Source organism: Panulirus ornatus, chromosome 19 (genome assembly GCF_036320965.1).
Source record: "Panulirus ornatus isolate Po-2019 chromosome 19, ASM3632096v1, whole genome shotgun sequence".
Lineage (NCBI taxonomy): Eukaryota > Metazoa > Arthropoda > Malacostraca > Decapoda > Palinuridae > Panulirus > Panulirus ornatus.
Genome location: NC_092242.1, coordinates 19,343,179 through 19,361,017, shown reverse-complemented (window position 1 = coordinate 19,361,017; position 17,839 = coordinate 19,343,179). Strand labels below are relative to the sequence as shown.

Sequence of the window (17,839 nt, the reverse complement as noted above, 5' to 3'; positions counted from 1 at the left end):
AAATGTGTGATGACTTATTGAAGGACTAGAGCAGTGTGCATTCATAACAAGAAATCATGTCAGTTTATGAAACCAGAGAGAGAGAGATCTAAGACAAAAATCATTTGTTAATGAGGCAGTTAACTGTGGAGGAAACATTTAAAAAGCCATTCAGCAGAATACCTTCTCATCCCTGGAGAACCCACTTCCTGATCCCTCAACTTTTTTTGATGCTCCTTCTCACGTTGATGTCAACTGTGATGTACCCTCCCCCTCAAGTTTTTCAGGCCATATGTAGTTCTAGTATTTGTTGCTGCATTTATCTTCTATTGTAAGCAGAGATCAAGTTATTTTAGGTAAGTGCAAAACATTATTTTCATGTGAAATCTGAATTTCATCACCTAAAATGCCACGTTTGAGCATAACATGACCAGCAAGATAATTGTGTTGAAATTTTCTTGCGGTTAGTTTTCATTACATTTACAGCTATCTGTAATGATCATAAATTGAAAGCTTATTTGTTTTTATATTTATTTATTTATTTATTTTGCTTTGTTGCTGTCTTCCGCGTTAGCGAGGTAGCGCAAGGAAACAGATGAAAGAATGGCCCGACCCACCCACATACACATGCATATACATACACGTCCGCATTCAAATATACATACCTACACATCTCAACGTATACATATATATATACACACACAGACATATACATATATACACATGTACATAATTCATACTGGCTGCCTTTATTCATTCCCGTCGCCACACCGCCACAAATGAAATAAAAACCCCCTCCCCCCTCATGTGTGCGAGGTAGCGCTAGGAAATGACAACAAAGGCCACATTCATTCACACTCAGTCTCTAGCTGTCATGTAATAATGCACCGAAACCACAGCTCCCTTTCCACATCCAAGCCCCACAGAAATTTCCATGTTTTACCCTAGACACTTCACATGCCCTGGTTCAATCCATTGACAGCACGTTGACCCCAGTATACCTCATCATTCCAATTCACTCTATTCCTTGCAAGCCTTTCACTCTCCTGCATGTTCAGGCCCCGATCACTCAAAATCTTTTCCACTCCATCTTTCCACCTCCAATTAGGTCTCCTACTTCTCCTCGTTCCCTCCACCTCTGACACATATATCCTCTTGGTCAATCTTTCCTCACTCATTCTCTCCATGTGACCAAACCATTTCAAAACCCCCTCTTCTGCTCTCTCAACCACACTCTTTTTATTACCACACATCTCTCTTACCCTATTATTACTTACTTGATCAAACCACCTCACACCACGTATTGTCCTCAAACATCTCATTTCCAGCACATCCACCCTCCTGCGCACAACTCTATCTATAGCCCATGCCTCGCAACCATATAACATTGTTGGAACCAGTATTCCTTCAAACATACCCATTTTTGCTTTCAGAGATAATGTTCTCGACTTCCACATATTCTTCAACGCTCCCAGAACTTTCGCCCCCTCCCCCACCATATGATTCACTTCCGCTTCCATGGTTCCATCCGCTGCCAAATCCACTCTCAGATATCTAAAACACTTCACTTCCTCCAGTTTTTCTACATTCAAACTTACCTTCCAGTTGACTTGTCCCTCAACTCTACTGAACCTAATAACCTTACTTTTATTCACATTTACTCTCAGCTTTCTTCTTTCACTAACTTTACCAAACTCAGTCACCAGCTTCTACAGTTTCTCACAGGAATCAGCCACCAGCGCTGTATCATCAGTGAACAACAACTGACTCACTCCCAAGCTCTCTAATCCACAGCAGACTGCATACTTGCCCCTCTTTCCAAAACTCTTGCATTCACCTCCTAACAACCCCATCCATAAGCAAATTAAACAACCATGGAGACATCACACACCCCTGCCGCAAACCTACATTCACTGAGAACCAATCACTTTCCTCTCTTCCTACACTTACACATGCCTTACATCCTCGATAAAACTTTTCACTGCTTCTAACAACTTGCCTCCCACACCATATATTCTTAATACCTTCCACAGAGCATCTCTATCAACTCTATCATATGCTTTCTCCACATCCATAAATGCTACATACAAATCCATTTGTTTTTCTAAGTATTTCTCGCATACATTCTTCAAAGCAAACACCTGATCCACACATCCTCTACCACCTCTGAAACCACACTGCTCTTCCCCAATCTGATGCTCTGTACATGCCTTCACCCTCTCAATCAATACCCTCCCATATAATTTCCCAGGAATACTCAACAAACTTATACCTCTGTAATTTGAGCACTCACTTTTATCCCCTTTGCCTTTGTACAGTGGCACTATGCAAGCATTCTGCCAATCCTCAAGCACCTCACCATGAGTCATACATACATTAAATAACCTTACCAACCAGTCAACAATACAGTGACCCCCTTTTTTAATAAATTCTACTGCAATACCATCCAAACCCACTGCCTTGCTGGCTTTCATCTTCTGCAAAGCTTTTACTACCTCTTCTATGTTTACCAAATCATTCTCTCTAACCCTCTTACTTTGCACACCACCTCGACCAAGACACCCTATACCTGCCACTCTGTCATCAAACACATTCAACAAACCTTCAAAATACCCCCTCCATCTCCTTCTCACATCACCACTACTTGTTATCACCTCCCCATTAGCCCTCTTCACTGAAGTTCCCATTGTTTTCCTTGTCTTACGTACATTATTTGCTTCCTTCCAAAACATCTTTTTATTCTACCTAAAATTTAATGATACTCTCTCACCCCAACTCTCATTTGCCCTCTTTTTCACCTCTTGCACCTTTCTCTTGACCTCCTGCCTCTTTCTTTTATACATCTCCCACTCATTTGCATTATTTCCCTGCAAAAATTGTCCAAATGCCTCTCTCTTTTCCCTTTCACTAACAATCTTACTTCTTCATCCCACCACTCACTACCCTTTCTGATCTACCCACCTCCCACACTTCTTATGCCACAAGCATCTTTTGCGCAAGCCATCACTGCTTCCCTGAATACATCCCATTCCTCCCCCACTCCCCTTATGTCCTTTGTTCTCACCTTTTTCCATTCTGTACTCATTCGCTCCTGGTACTTCCTCAAAGAAGTCTCCTTCCCAAGCTCACTTACTCTCACCACTCTCTTCACCCCAACATCCTCTTTTCTTTTCTGAAAACTTCTACAAATCTTCACCTTCGCCTCCCCAAGATAATAATCAGACATCCCTCTAGTTGCACCTCTCAGCACATTAACATCCAAAATCTCTTTTTCGCGTGCCTATCAATTAACATGTAATCTAATAATGCTCTCTGGCCATCTCTCTTACTTACATACGTATACTTATGTACATCTCTCTTTTTAAACCAGGTATTCCCAATCACCAGTCCTTTTTCAGCACATAAATCTACAAGCTCTTCACCATTTCCATTTACAACACTGAACACCCCATGTACACCAATTATTCCCTCAACTGGCACATTACTCACCTTTGCATTCAAATCACCCATCACTATAACCCAGCCTTGTGCATCAAAACTACTAACACACTCATTCAGCTGCTCCCAAAACACTTGCCTCTCATGATCTTTCTTCTCATGCCCAGGTGCATATGCACCAATAATCACCCATCTCTCTCCATCCACTTTCAGTTTTACCCATATCAATCTAGAGTTTACTTTCTTACACTCTATCCCATACTCCCACAACTCCTGTTTCAGGAGTAATGCTACTCCTTCCCTTGCTCTTGTCCTCTCACTAACCCCTGACTTTACTCCCAAGACATTCCCAAACCACTCTTCCCTTTTACCCTTGAGCTTCATTTCACTCAAGAGCCAAAACATCCAGGTTCCTTTCCTCAAACATACTACCTATCTCTCCTTTTTTTTCATCTTGGTTACATCCACACACATTTAGACACCCCAATCTGAGCCTTTGAGGAGGATGAGCACTCCCCGCGTGACTCCTTCTTCTGTTTCCCTCTTTAGAAGGTTGAAATACAAGGAGGGTAGGGTTTCCAGCCCCCACTCCCGTCCCCTTTAGTCGCCTTCTACGACACGTGAGGAATGCATGGGACGTATTCTTTCTCCCCTATCAAATAAAATCTAAAAATCAAAATGCTGTGTACTAAAACCTTTTAATCAAACACAGAATTGTAAATGGAAACTGAAAACCTGCAATTGTTTGTTGGTATTATTTAACAGCCGATACAGGTAATCTGTTATGCTGTTGTGCTGCTTAGTTATCCAATACACATTATTATTTTTTTTTTTTTCTTTTTGTTGCTGTCTCCCACGTTTGTGAGGTAGCACAAGGAAACAGACGAAAGAAATGGCCCAACCCACCCCCATACACATGTATATACATAGGTCCACACACGCAAATATACATACCTACACAGCTTTCCATGGTTTACCCCAGATGCTTCACATGCCCTGATTCAATCCACTGACAGCACGTCAACCCCGGTATACCACATCGATCCAATTCACTCAATTCCTTGCCCTCCTTTCACCCTCCTGCATGTTCAGGCCCCGATCACCCAAAATCTTTTTCACTCCATCTTTCCACCTCCAATTTGGTCTCCCACTTCTCCTCGTTCCCTCCACCTCCAACACATATATCCTCTTGGTCAATCTTTCCTCACTCATTCTCTCCATGTGCCCAAACCATTTCAAAACACCCTCTTCTGCTCTCTCAACCACGCTCTTTTTATTTCCACACATCTCTCTTACCCTTACGTTACTTACTCGATCAAACCACCTCACACCACACATTGTCCTCAAACATCTCATTTCCAGCACATCCATCCTCCTGCGCACAACTCTATCCATAGCCCACGCCTCGCAACCATACAACATTGTTGGAACCACTATTCCTTCAAACATACCCATTTTTGCTTTCCGAGATAATGTTCTCGACCTCCACACATTCTTCAAGGCTCCCAGGATTTTCACCCCTTCCCCCACCCTATGATCCACTTCTGCTTCCATGGTTCCATCTGCTGCCAGATCCACTCCCAGATATCTAAAACACTTTACTTCCTCCAGTTTTTCTCCATTCAAACTTACCTCCCAATTGACTTGACCCTCAACCCTACTGTACCTAATTACCTTGCTCTTATTCACATTTACTCTTAACTTTCTTCTTTCACACACTTTACCAGACTCAGTCACCAGCTTCTGCAGTTTCTCACATGAATCAGCCACCAGTGCTGTATCATCAGCGAACAACAACTGACTCACTTCCCAAGCTCTCTCATCCCCAACAGACATCATACTTGCCCCTCTTTCCAAAACTCTTGCATTCACCTCCCTAACAACCCCATCCATAAACAAATTAAACAACCATGGAGACATCACACACCCCTGCCACAAACAGACATTCACTGAGAACCAATCACTTTCCTCTCTTCCTACACGTACACATGCCTTACATCCTCGATAAAAACTTTTCACTGCTTCTAACAACTTGCCTCCCACACCATATATTCTTAATACCTTCCACAGAGCATCTCTATCAACTCTATCATATGCCTTCTCCAGATCCATAAATGCTACATACAAATCCATTTGCTTTTCTAAGTATTTCTCACATACATTCTTCAGAGCAAAACACCTGATCCACACATCCTCTACCACTTCTGAAACCACACTGCTCTTCCCCAATCTGATGCTCTGTACATGCCTTCACCCTCTCAATCAATACCCTCCCATATAATTTACCAGGAATACTCAACAAACTTATATCTATAATTTGAGCACTCACTCTTATCCCCTTTGCCTTTGTACAATGGCACTATGCACGCATTCTGCCAATCCTCAGGCACCTCACCATGAGTCATACATACATTAAATAACCTCACCAACCAGTCAATAATACAGTCACCCCCTTTTTTAATAAATTCCACTGCAATACCATCCAAACCTGCTGCCTTGCCGGCTTTCATCTTCCGCAAAGCTTTTACTACCTCTTCTCTGTTTACCAAATCATTTTCCCTAACCCTCTCACTTTGCACACCACCTCGACCAAAACACCCTATATCTGCCACTCTATCATCAAACACATTCAACAAACCTTCAAAATACTCACTCCATCTCCTTCTCACAACACCACTACTTGTTATCACCTCCTCATTTGCGCCCTTCACTGAAGTTCCCATTTGCTCCCTTGTCTTACGCACTTTATTTACCTCCATCTAGAACATCTTTTTATTCTCCCTAAAATTTAATGATACTCTCTCACCTCAACTCTCATTTGCCCTCTTTTTCACCTCTTGCACCTTTCTCTTGAACTCCTGTCTCTTTCTTTTATACATCTCTCACTCAATTGCATTTTTTCCCTGCAAAAATCGTCCAAATGCCTCTCTCTTCTCTTTCACTAGTAATCTTACTTCTTCATCCCACCACTCACTACCCTTTCTAATCAACCCACCTCCCACTCTTCTCATGCCACAAGCATCTTTTGCACAATCCATCACTGATTCCCTAAATACATCCCATTCCTCCCCCACTCCCCTTACTTCCATTGTTCTCACCTTTTTCCATTCTGTACTCAGTCTCTCTTGGTACTTCCTCACACAAGTCTCCTTCCCAAGCTCACTTACTCTCACTACCCTCTTCACCCCAACATTCACTCTTCTTTTCTGAAAACCCCTACAAATCTTCACCTTAGCCTCCACAAGATAATGATCAGACATCCCTCCAATTGCACCTCTCAGCACATTAACATCCAAAAGTCTCTCTTTCGCGCGCCTGTCAATTAACACGTAATCCAATAACACTCTCTGGCCATCTCTCCTACTTACATACGTATACTTATGTATATCTCGCTTTTTAAACCAGGTATTCCCAATCACCAGTCCTTTTTCAGCACATAAATCTACAAGCTCTTCACCATTTCCACTTACAACACTGAACACCCCATGTATAACAATTATTCCCTCAACTGCCACATTACTCACCTTCTACGACACTCGAGGAATGCGTGGGAAGTATTCTTTCACCCCTATCCCCAGGGATAGGGGTGAAAGGGATTTTTTCATTGTATTAATGGTATTTCATATTTTTGTACTGTTAAGTATGTTTTTTTTTTTTTTTTTTTTTGTCGCTGTCTCCCGCGTTTGCGAGGTAGCGCAAGGAAACAGATGAAAGAAATGGCCCAACCCACCCCCATACACATGTATATACATACGTCCACACACGCAAATATACATACCTACACAGCTTTCCATGGATTACCCCAGACGCTTCACATGCCTTGATTCAATCCACTGACAGCACGTCAACCCCGGTATACCGCATCGCTCCAATTCACTCTATTCCTTGCCCTCCTTTCACCCTCCTGCATGTTCAGGCCCCGATCACACAAAATCTTTTTCACTCCATCTTTCCACCTCCAATTTGGTCTCCCTCTTCTCCTCGTTCCTTCCACCTCCGACACATATATCCTCTTGGTCAATCTTTCCTCACTCATTCTCTCCATGTGACCAAACCATTTCAAAACACCCTCTTCTGCTCTCTCAACCACGCTCTTTTTATTTCCACACATCTCTCTTACCCTTACGTTACTTACTCGATCAAACCACCTCACACCACACATTGTCCTCAAACATCTCATTTCCAGCACATCCATCCTCCTGCGCACAACTCTATCCATAGTCCACGCCTCGCAACCATACAACATTGTTGGAACCACTATTCCTTCAAACATACCCATTTTTGCTTTCCGAGATAATGTTCTCGACTTCCACACATTCTTCAAGGCTCCCAGAATTTTCGCCCCCTCCCCCACCCTATGATCCACTTCCGCTTCCATGTTTCCATCCGCTGCCAGATTCACTCCCAGATATCTAAAACACTTCACTTCCTCCAGTTTTTCTCCATTCAAACTCACCTCCCAATTGACTTGACCCTCAACCCTACTGTACCTAATAACCTTGCTCTTATTCACATTTATTCTTAACTTTCTTCTTTCACACACTTTACCAAACTCAGTCACCAGCTTCTGCAGTTTCTCACATGAATCAGCCACCAGCGCTGTATCATCAGCGAACAACAACTGACTCACTTCCCAAGCTCTCTCATCCCCAACAGACTTCATCCTTGCCCCTCTTTCCAAAACTCTTGCATTCACCTCCCTAACAACCTCATCCATAAACAAATTAAACAACCATGGAGACATCACACACCCCTGCCGCAAACCTACATTCACTGAGAACCAATCACTTTCCTCTCTTCCTACGCGTACACATGCCTTACATCTTCGATAAAAACTTTTCACTGCTTCTAACAACTTGCCTCCCACACCATATATTCTTAATACCTTCCACAGAGCATCTCTATCAACTCTATCATAAAAAGGGGGTGACTGTATTGTTGACTGGTTGGTAAGGTTATTTAATGTATGTATGACTCATGGTGAGGTGCCTGAGGATTGGCGGAATGCGTGCATAGTGCCATTGTACAAAGGCAAAGGGGATAAGAGTGAGTGCTCAAATTACAGAGGTATAAGTTTGTTGAGTATTCCTGGCAAATTGTATGGGAGGGTATTGATTGAGAGGGTGAAGGCATGTACAGAGCATCAGATTGGGGAAGAGCAGTGTGGTTTCAGAAGTGGTAGAGGATGTGTGGATCAGGTGTTTGCTTTGAAGAATGTATGTGAGAAATACTTAGAAAAGCAAATGGATTTGTATGTAGCATTTATGGATCTGTTAAGTATGTATGTGTGAATAAGTTTGAGAAAATGATTGCTTATCAGTAGCATATAAATTCAGTCAGGAATGAATGTGATGCCAAACAGTCTCAGAATGTTCACATGGGTGGCTGAGGTTGTGATACCTTAGCTTTCTGATGGTTCATTGTTATACAAACTTTGTTTCATGTGCAACATTATTAAAAATATTTTATGAATTACCTTCAGGCTGTGTTTAGGTGTGTATGAAACGTAAATGAATTTTGTGTTTAAACTTGGGTCCCATCCTCAAGATTTCTCATAATGTATATGCAGTTATTCCAAAATCCTCCCCATTCCCCCCAAAAGAATCGAAACAGTTCTGGTCCCAGTGATTTCAGATAAGGGATACTCAACCTGTAATTGTTATAAAGGTAAGTCAGAGAGGGTGCCACCATGTCTTCTGTTTTCATAAGTAGGTACAGCGGGGCATGGTTACAAGAATGAGGAAAGTAAAAATTGTTTCAGGAATGAGAAAAGCAAAAGGAAGATGAAGAAATTAAAGATGTGGATGGAAGGGGTATAAGATAGGAAGAGTATATGGAGTTGTGGAAATATGGTGATGCAAGGAGGTGACTGTGTGTGATAACCTTCCAGACAGTAAGAGATTGCTAATTGAATACATATATTTACAGCAAATGGAAAAAGAGGTAAATGTACACTGGGATGAACTAGTATCAACTCGTAGTGAACGCCTCCACCTCCTCCCACTGCTGTTGTATCGTTTGGCAGTATGTTTAGATGTTTACACAGAGGCCTACAGTGCTCATGCAGATGCTCGTGGGCCAGATGCACAGTTCCATAAGGAGAAGATATTTTTCAGACCTGCCAGGTAATTTGGAAGTGAAGTTTATGAGTGAACGAGATAAAAATTCTTTAACACTGTGTTTATTCATATTTTTTTTGTATTAATTACTTTCAAAAGATAAATACCATATACTAAATTTCTCTTTTCAGAGGTCCAGACAGAGCTTTTCCCTTCAAGTACCACCCAAAACTTGGTGTCTTCTCACAGCGTTGAAGGAATGTTACACGTATTTGATACAATGTTCTTAAGCTGTAAATGGAATTTTTTGTTATATTTAATAATAATTTTATTCAGAAATCAATTAGTCGACATCCCTAACCAAGGACAGTATTTAACAGATGGAGAAATAAGACTGTATGCACTTGATCCATACCTTTTAAATGGAAATGGAGCTGATAATGAGATAAAATGAATATTTATTGAAATATGGTAAACATGCATGTCCTCAGAAGAAGGTTCGCTGGTGTGATCTATTCAAATGATAGTTTCTTGACTTTAACCAAGAATATCTCCAATAGCTATAGTTCAACCTTCCCTCTTCTTTTATTACCTGGTGAATCTATAGCTAACTCTCCAGTTGACAAAGTTACTCCTTATGTTTATGTAACTCTACTTTGGATGATTACACTTCTAGTCTTCCCACTACTTGATTCATCCTGAACCTATGCCCCTCCCATATTTTTCTTATGCACAATCTTCCAGTTTGTCTCCCAATCACAGGCTTATGGACTGCATGCCATACCTCGTTATGTTCTAAATGAGTGTGCAAATGTAATTGGTCTGATCTTTGCTCACCTATTTTGTCTGTGCCTAAACTCAAACAATCCCCTCTGGGAAGCATTCTTTACATCAACCTTTACTTAACTATTACTGTTATCAGATTTCTCATCTCTTAAGTTTTTGAAATTTTCAACTCTTACTTTCGTAAAACACTTACAATCGTATTTCAGTCTTTTAGGTCGCCAATATGCCTTTCACAGTGCAAGTTCTACTCATAATCTCTCCCTTGTAACTGCATTTCATTTTCCATTCTTAGGGTTTAGAAGAAACTTTTGTTGTGGTCCTTATCACCTCTAATGCATTTTCATGGAAATGGCATGTCTTTGCTTACTAAACCTTTTGGCCATTTTGCTTTTTTTTCTTTTCTTATGCATAGTTATCATTCTGGTTGTTCCATTATGGTAGTCACTGATGAAGCAGCATCTCCCTCTTACTTCTCTCAGGATTTCCTCCATTCGTCTACCTTTTTTCTTCTCTCTATAAATGATCATTCAACCTCCAACCCTATCTACTCTTCTTTTTATCAATTTATCTATCTATATCTCTGATGCCTGTTCCAGTTGGAATTCCCTCAGAGGGGTGGCCACAGCAACAAAGTCTCCATAACTAAAGATCTCCATTGTTGCTTCTTAACCTTTAGTGCCTCACCCTTAACAGGACACTGGCCAATGGCAATTCTAGTGCAGTGTTTGCAGAGGCTCCTACCTAAAGTTCCTAATAACTACTTCTATTTATTGCTCTTACCTGCTTCTTCTACCTAATGGTACTGCCTACTGTTAAGGTTTTGCCAAAAGGCAGGGCTAGCATATGGTGCTCACCATGGGAAAGTCTAGAGTTACCAAGAATGAGCTGTGTGAGTTAAGTGTTGTCAGGTGTTATGTATGACACGGAGAGCTTGTATGTTTGTGGACAGAATGCCAGTAGCTCACATGTTAGTGGGGTTGGGAAAAACAGCTACCTGGATCAGAGGAGTGCAACTTGACAACCACTGAAATGCTAGCTTTTTAAGCAGGTCTCAAACCCTCCCGATACACAGGCAGTTAATACTGATGATATACCTTCCTGGTATATTATGTCATTAATTCCCTTCTATACACTATATGCACTACGTGGTATTTTCACTCACCTCCTTAATCGGATAACTATTCTTTTACTTGCATTGAATATATTTCATCTCTAATTCAGACCTGTGCAACATCATGGAATGGGGGGGAGCAATAATCTGGTTAAATTCAACATTATCTATCTATCTATCTCTGATGCCTATTCCAGTTGGAACATCCTCAAAGAGATGGCCACAGCAACAGTGTCCTTGACTAAAGAACTCCATTGACACTTCTCAGCTTTTAGTGCCTCACACTTAACAGGCCACTGGCAGAGGACAACTCTAGCACAGTGTTTGCAGAAGCTCCTACCTAATGTTTCTAATGACAACTATCTAATGTTCCTGCCTACTACTACTACCTAATGTTTCTACCTAATGCTTTTGCCTAAATGTTCCTACCTACTCCTGTCTACTGCTCTTACCATTTTGCCAAAAGGCAGGGCTAGCGCATAGCGCTCATTGCAGGAAAATCTACAGTTATGAAAAGTGAGCTGTGTTAGTTAAGTGTTATCAAGTGTCTTATATGATATGGAGAGATTGTATGTTTGTGGACAGAATGCCAGTAGTACACATGTTAATTAGGCAGAAAGAAAAGATAGCTACCTTGTCAGTATCAAAATGAAATACCTACATCTTTCTCTTTCTAAATGTCATTCGTTCCTTACTATTCACATCATAAAGATGTTACGTCACAAAGATGTTAGGTATAACCATATCCTCCACTCTGTCTTGGAAACCTTACATAATGAACATTGCTAAATATGCTTCCTGAAAGTTTTTTTTTTTTTATATAATTGCTATAGTAGTTATTTTTATTGCAAGGAACTATTCGTATTTACCTGAGTCTCATTCACTGTAGTATGGAGTACTGCCTGCATGTCTGAGGTGGCTCTTCTTCCACTTCTCTCTCAACCAAAATGGTATTAAATGCCTTATATATTTTCCTTGCATCACTTTTCTTCCCATCCTTCTACATCGGCTGTGATGTTGAATTCCTCCCTCTGTTCTACAGGTATTATTTTAACCATTGTTCTCATAAGGTTTTTATGTGTCCAAACCATAGTGAACTGGACCTGCAGCATGCACCTGGTTGCTGCATCCTATTGCTTCTGTTTGGAGACCAGTAACATGTGGACTGACCATTGTGACACCTTGTTTTCTTTTAGAGCAAAGCTATGTAATTCTCTTCCCCTTTTCCAATAAGCTTTCCACCTTAAGAGAAGGGTCTGCACATACTTGAGGAGCTCAAATTAATTCCTCCTTTACTGTTTTCTTTGCTATATTTTATTATTTATAATGACCCCAGGAACCAATGGCTGTGAAAGAGTTCTGGTGTTACCCAAGATATTTCTAAAGGCTCCTGCAGCCCAAGGCTGTGCTGCTTCCAGTTTGTTTAATGCAGACTCTTTTGGAATGAGGAGTTCTTTGATAAGACTGTACTCCCAATTATACAACCTCACCAAGAGTTACTCTTCACTTGTGGTGTAACCTCAAACAGGTGGATAACGGTAACACCAGCAGGCAGAGTTCAGCAAAACCTGTTCTTTTCCCTTATGCCATTTTACTTTACCTTTCATCAAGAAGGCCATGATTGGGGTATGCTTTTGCCTGTGCCAAGTTGGCTACTGTACAAAAAAAGGGGGGGGGTGCAGGTTGAAAGAAGTAAAGTAGTTATTAACTGTTGCAATACTATTTATATTTTATCTGCATACTTTAATTTTTGTGGCTTTAAAATGTAAATTTTTCTAGTATTATACTTATGTATGGTTTTTAGATGTCGTAAATGTAGCATTATAAAACACATCCCTTAATTACACTTTTCCATTAACTAGAAGTTCTCCAGTCTAGTCAGTTGAGGGTTTACTATAGAGGGACAAGAATTAATTGAAACTAATGCCTCAACATAGGACAGTAGCAGGATAGTATGTTCATTGCAAGATATTATGCAAGTTTAAGATAATTCCTCACAAATTGTCTTTCTTTTGTATTGCTAGAGTGGCTTTTTGTCTATATTTTTCAGAAACGTGTGTTGCAAGCTACAGTGGTTTGGTTGCACAGTTTCCATGTACATTTACTGCCGAATGATGTGTAACTTTTACACTGTCAGTTAACACTCCATTGTACTGGATGCATATTTCATATCAAACCATGTTATACCTGTTCAGTCTTAAAGTGATCATAAATCATAGCAAAGAGGTATGCCAAAAATGGATGCCTTTTTATATGTATTTTTTATACACAGGTCCCTTGACTAGGTTGTTACCTAATTCATGGGCTAATAATTATTTAGATATATACAAAAATAAGGGAGAAAATGGGTAAGGTAGAGATATAATAAGGTAAATTGTATTTTTCATATATTTTTCTATGCATGTTCTCTTATGTAGGTTGTTACCTAACTCATAAGCTAATTACTAATGACATAATCCACAATAATAACAGAAAAAATGAGTGACAGGAGTGGAATGGCTAGCAAGCAGGGAATTTAAACTTATTGTCTTAAATAATATTGTAAATTGTAATTTTTATATATTTTTTCTACATAGATCCCTTTAGTAGGTTGTTAGCTACTCTTGGGTTAATGATTATTTAGATTTTCAAAAAATAATGGAGAAAATTAATAAAATGTAGAGCCCACATCCTCTCACCGTGCCGTTGGATGTTAACAGTATGATATTGCTAGACCCACATGACAGGATGTTAAAAAGCCTACTACAGTTGTGCTTCATCACAGCTGGATTGTCCAAGTGCTAAGTCTAATTACATTGCTGTATTTTGTGTTCTTCACTCTAACCCAGTGTTATTCTTCAATCTCTTTTCATTATACAGGCCACTTTGCCAACCATGATCACTTTTACTATTTCCTTCACATGTAGCATATCCTCTTTTTGTAAATTCACCACCAAGTTTCACACTAACCTCCATAAAATGATCAGACATTACACCATTTGCCCTTCTCAGCACATTCACATCTTTTTGTTGCACACTTGTCAGTTTGCATAGTCCAGTAATACCCATAACCCCCACTGCCACTCACCACACATTTTTTATGCACTTTTTCTTAAACTATGTATATCTGACCACCATTCCATTGTCTGCACATAACCTTTGGCAAACTTTTCCCCATTTTTACTTATGTCAATTACACCCTTACATCAAAACTGCTAAAATACTAATTTGGCTTCACCCAAAATCCATTCCTTTCTTCATTTTTCTCACTGCCAGGCACATAAGCACTAACAGTCACCCACCTCTAATTGTCTACTTTCAGTCTAACTCATTTCCTTGCACTCAAAATTTTAACATCATTCCACTGCTCATTCTTTATCAGAAGTGCCACCCTTTTATTTTTCACTTATTCTCTCACCAACTGTAGTGCATATTTGCTGAAATACTCAAATCACTAAACCCCTTTACCCTTCTTATTTTGTACAAAGCTACAACAGGTATCAACAAACAAAACATGTCCGTTCTTTATACCTTTGTGACAAGTAAATTTAGACAATACTGCCTGAACCTTCAAGGAAAAATTCATGCTTGGCTCATCCCTCTGTTCTTGATTTTAGAGAATACCATGCAAGAGATACAAGGAGATTCTTACTCCTGTATCCCAGGAGGGGAATGGAAGATATTTAGAGAAGTGATACTTTTATATGCAGATGGAAGTGTGTGGCTTGAAAAAGGGTGGTGAGTGATGTAATAGAAAGTTAAATCAATGGTGAAACAAAAAAAGGGAAAGTATAAAGACAGCATCTGCTGGGACAAATGAGAGGTGGGAAGAGATGATATCAATGAATTTAAGAGAGACCAAGAAAATTATTTGAAAAAAGGTTGATAATGTGAGTAGAACAAATGCAGTGAGAGTAAGGAGAACTTTTCGGGAAGTGGTGCTCAAAAGTAAGTGAGAGATGGAGTGAGTATTTTGAAAAACTCTTAATTGTGTGAAACAATAGGGAAGTGGATGTGATGTGTCTGGGATAAGATGGTGCTTGGAGTACAGGAGTTATGAAGAATGGGATAGCATAAGCATATGGAGAATACCGAGTGAAGAGATACTGAAAAAAGAGAAACTTTGCCAGAAGAAGAGGGAGGAATGGAGATGGGGAGACCAAGGGAGCTTTGAGGCATTGGAGCCTGAAAATTCAGGTGGCTGAAAAGTGTTTGATTGAATTGGAACTGTGTAAATCATGGGGTGACAATGTGCTGTTACTGGACTGAACTAGAACATATGAAGCAGCCAAGGTATTATGTGGCTGTAGGTGGGAGTATTTGGTTTCAGTTACTTTTTCACGGTAGCTAGGGATCGAATATGTGCAAATGAGGTTATTGTTTGATTTTATGTGACACTACCTCACTAAAGTGGAAAAGGCAGTTACAGTAGGTTTAAATGAAAAATGTTTGTGTTAATCTACTGTTGTTAGGTGTGTATTAGGTTTTAGTTAAGGTTGGTTACAGATCTTTTTTGATTCAATCTCCTTACATACTTTCAAAAAGGGGATTTTTTTTTTTTTTACTGAAAGCAGTGGATAAGGTAGACAACAATTTTCTTTTTCCTTTTTTGTATCTGAAATTTACTTCTTAATTAAAGCTTAGGTAATTTTGTTTCTGAAATTTGCTTCGTGATTGAACTCAGCCCTCATATTGAAAAGTTTTCATGCATTATTAATCTGGATATGAAAACCAGCTTTGGAGACACATCCATGTACTGATCTTCATGTAATAGCATTTAGACAACCACTGAATGAAATACTGACTGTTTAAACAAAGCGACTGCCCCTTACTTAGGGCAGTGACACAACCAATTAATCATAAGTTCACCATGTTTAGATAATCTTACAACTTGGCTGTCAGAATTTACCAGGCTTACATAATACTGGCTCATCATGTGAGCATTATGAAGCAAGGAAGGAAAGTGCACACAGCCCATCACAAGTTAAAAATGCAAGATGATAACACAGCTTCTGTGTAAGTTTTCCTTGCCTTGATTATTTTTGATTTGGTGGAAAAGTATGAACTCCAAAAAAATGAGGGTGTACTAAACATCCAAAATAAAGGTTACAATCAAGCTTCATTTTCTTTTTAACCTAATTGAATTTCTCACCTTAGCAAGGTAGTTTCAGGAATAGTAGCTTCATTTGCACACACACACACTCTAGCTGCCTACCATCTACAGCCAAACCGCACTAACTCCTCCCTGGTTTACTTTTATCATTTCATATGCTGTGATTCAGCTCACTGATAGCAAGTCACTGCCATCCCATATTCCACATGGATTCTTTCAATCTAACCCATGCACACCTCTCGCCTCCCAAATGTTCAGGTTCTGATATCCCAAAGCCCCTTTCACTCCATCCTACTGTCTACTAAGTCTCTCCAGCATAAAATGTTGAAAAGGTTATTAAGTGGAATACCATGAGAAATAATAATCACATAGAACAGTTAAAGACATGTTCAAAAGAAAATTAAATATATGGCTGGAGTCAGTCCCTATTGAACCTTGGATTGACAGTTAAATGAAGAACAAGATGGTATAGAAAAACAGTATTACTCAACAAGCAAGATGTATGGTGAGAGCTTTGCACTACACCTGCCTTGTTAGCGAACTCATTACAGATATTCCCTCTTGCTCTCTTCACTTCTGACATGCAGATCTAAATCAAGCCTTTTCCACTCATCCACAACATATGACCAAACCATTTAAGCACACCCTGTGCTTATTACCACACTGTTATTCTTTACTTGATGAATCCAAGAATATCATAACCACCCTTTTCCTTTCTTTTGTATTCAAAACCCAAGACTCCCATTCATGCAACACTGGCAGAACTACCATACCTTTACATATACCCATCTTTGCCCAGAGACACTGACCTTTCCTTTAACATGCCTCTCAGTGCACTCAGAAACTTTGCTCCCTCTTCCACTCACTGACTCACTCCAGGCCCCATGGTTCCATCTACTGCCACATCTTTTGCTATGTATCTAAATCGCTTCACTTCCTCCCCATTCACATTTATGGATAAAGAAGCATTTCTTTCCCTCATTGTCTAATTACCTTACTTTTGCATATATTTACTCTCATCTTTATCACACACTCCCAAACACCCAGTTACCAACTACTGGAAATTCTCACTGGAGTTTGCTGCCACAGCTATGCCATCAGCACTTAGTAACCAATTCACCTACCATTTCTACTATCCTCCTGCATACTCAAACCCAATGCTCACTCAAAAACCCTTGCATTTACCTCCCTCACCATCCTGCCCTTATACAGATTAGACAAAGTGACATCACACATCCTTGACAAAGACCAACCTTCATTTGGAACAACCCACACTCCTTTCCTCATCCATGTGCTCAACTTTCCTAGTAAAACTCATTACTGCACCTACTAACTTTATATTTGACCCATGTATGTGGAGCACCTTCCCCTATA

The 17,839-nt window shown here is 39.9% G+C and overlaps 1 protein-coding gene across 1 annotated transcript in view; it reads left to right on the top strand.

Annotated features, from left to right (window-relative positions):
- Positions 1-16,469, top strand: part of thoc5 (THO complex 5) — a 91,581-nt gene extending 75,112 nt beyond the window's left edge. Inside the window, 2 exon segments of the mRNA XM_071673722.1 lie at positions 9,346-9,542; positions 9,668-16,469. Coding sequence (XP_071529823.1) covers positions 9,346-9,542; positions 9,668-9,731 — 261 coding nt within the window. The 3' untranslated portion in view covers positions 9,732-16,469.
- The last annotated feature ends 1,370 nt before the right edge of the window (positions 16,470-17,839 follow it).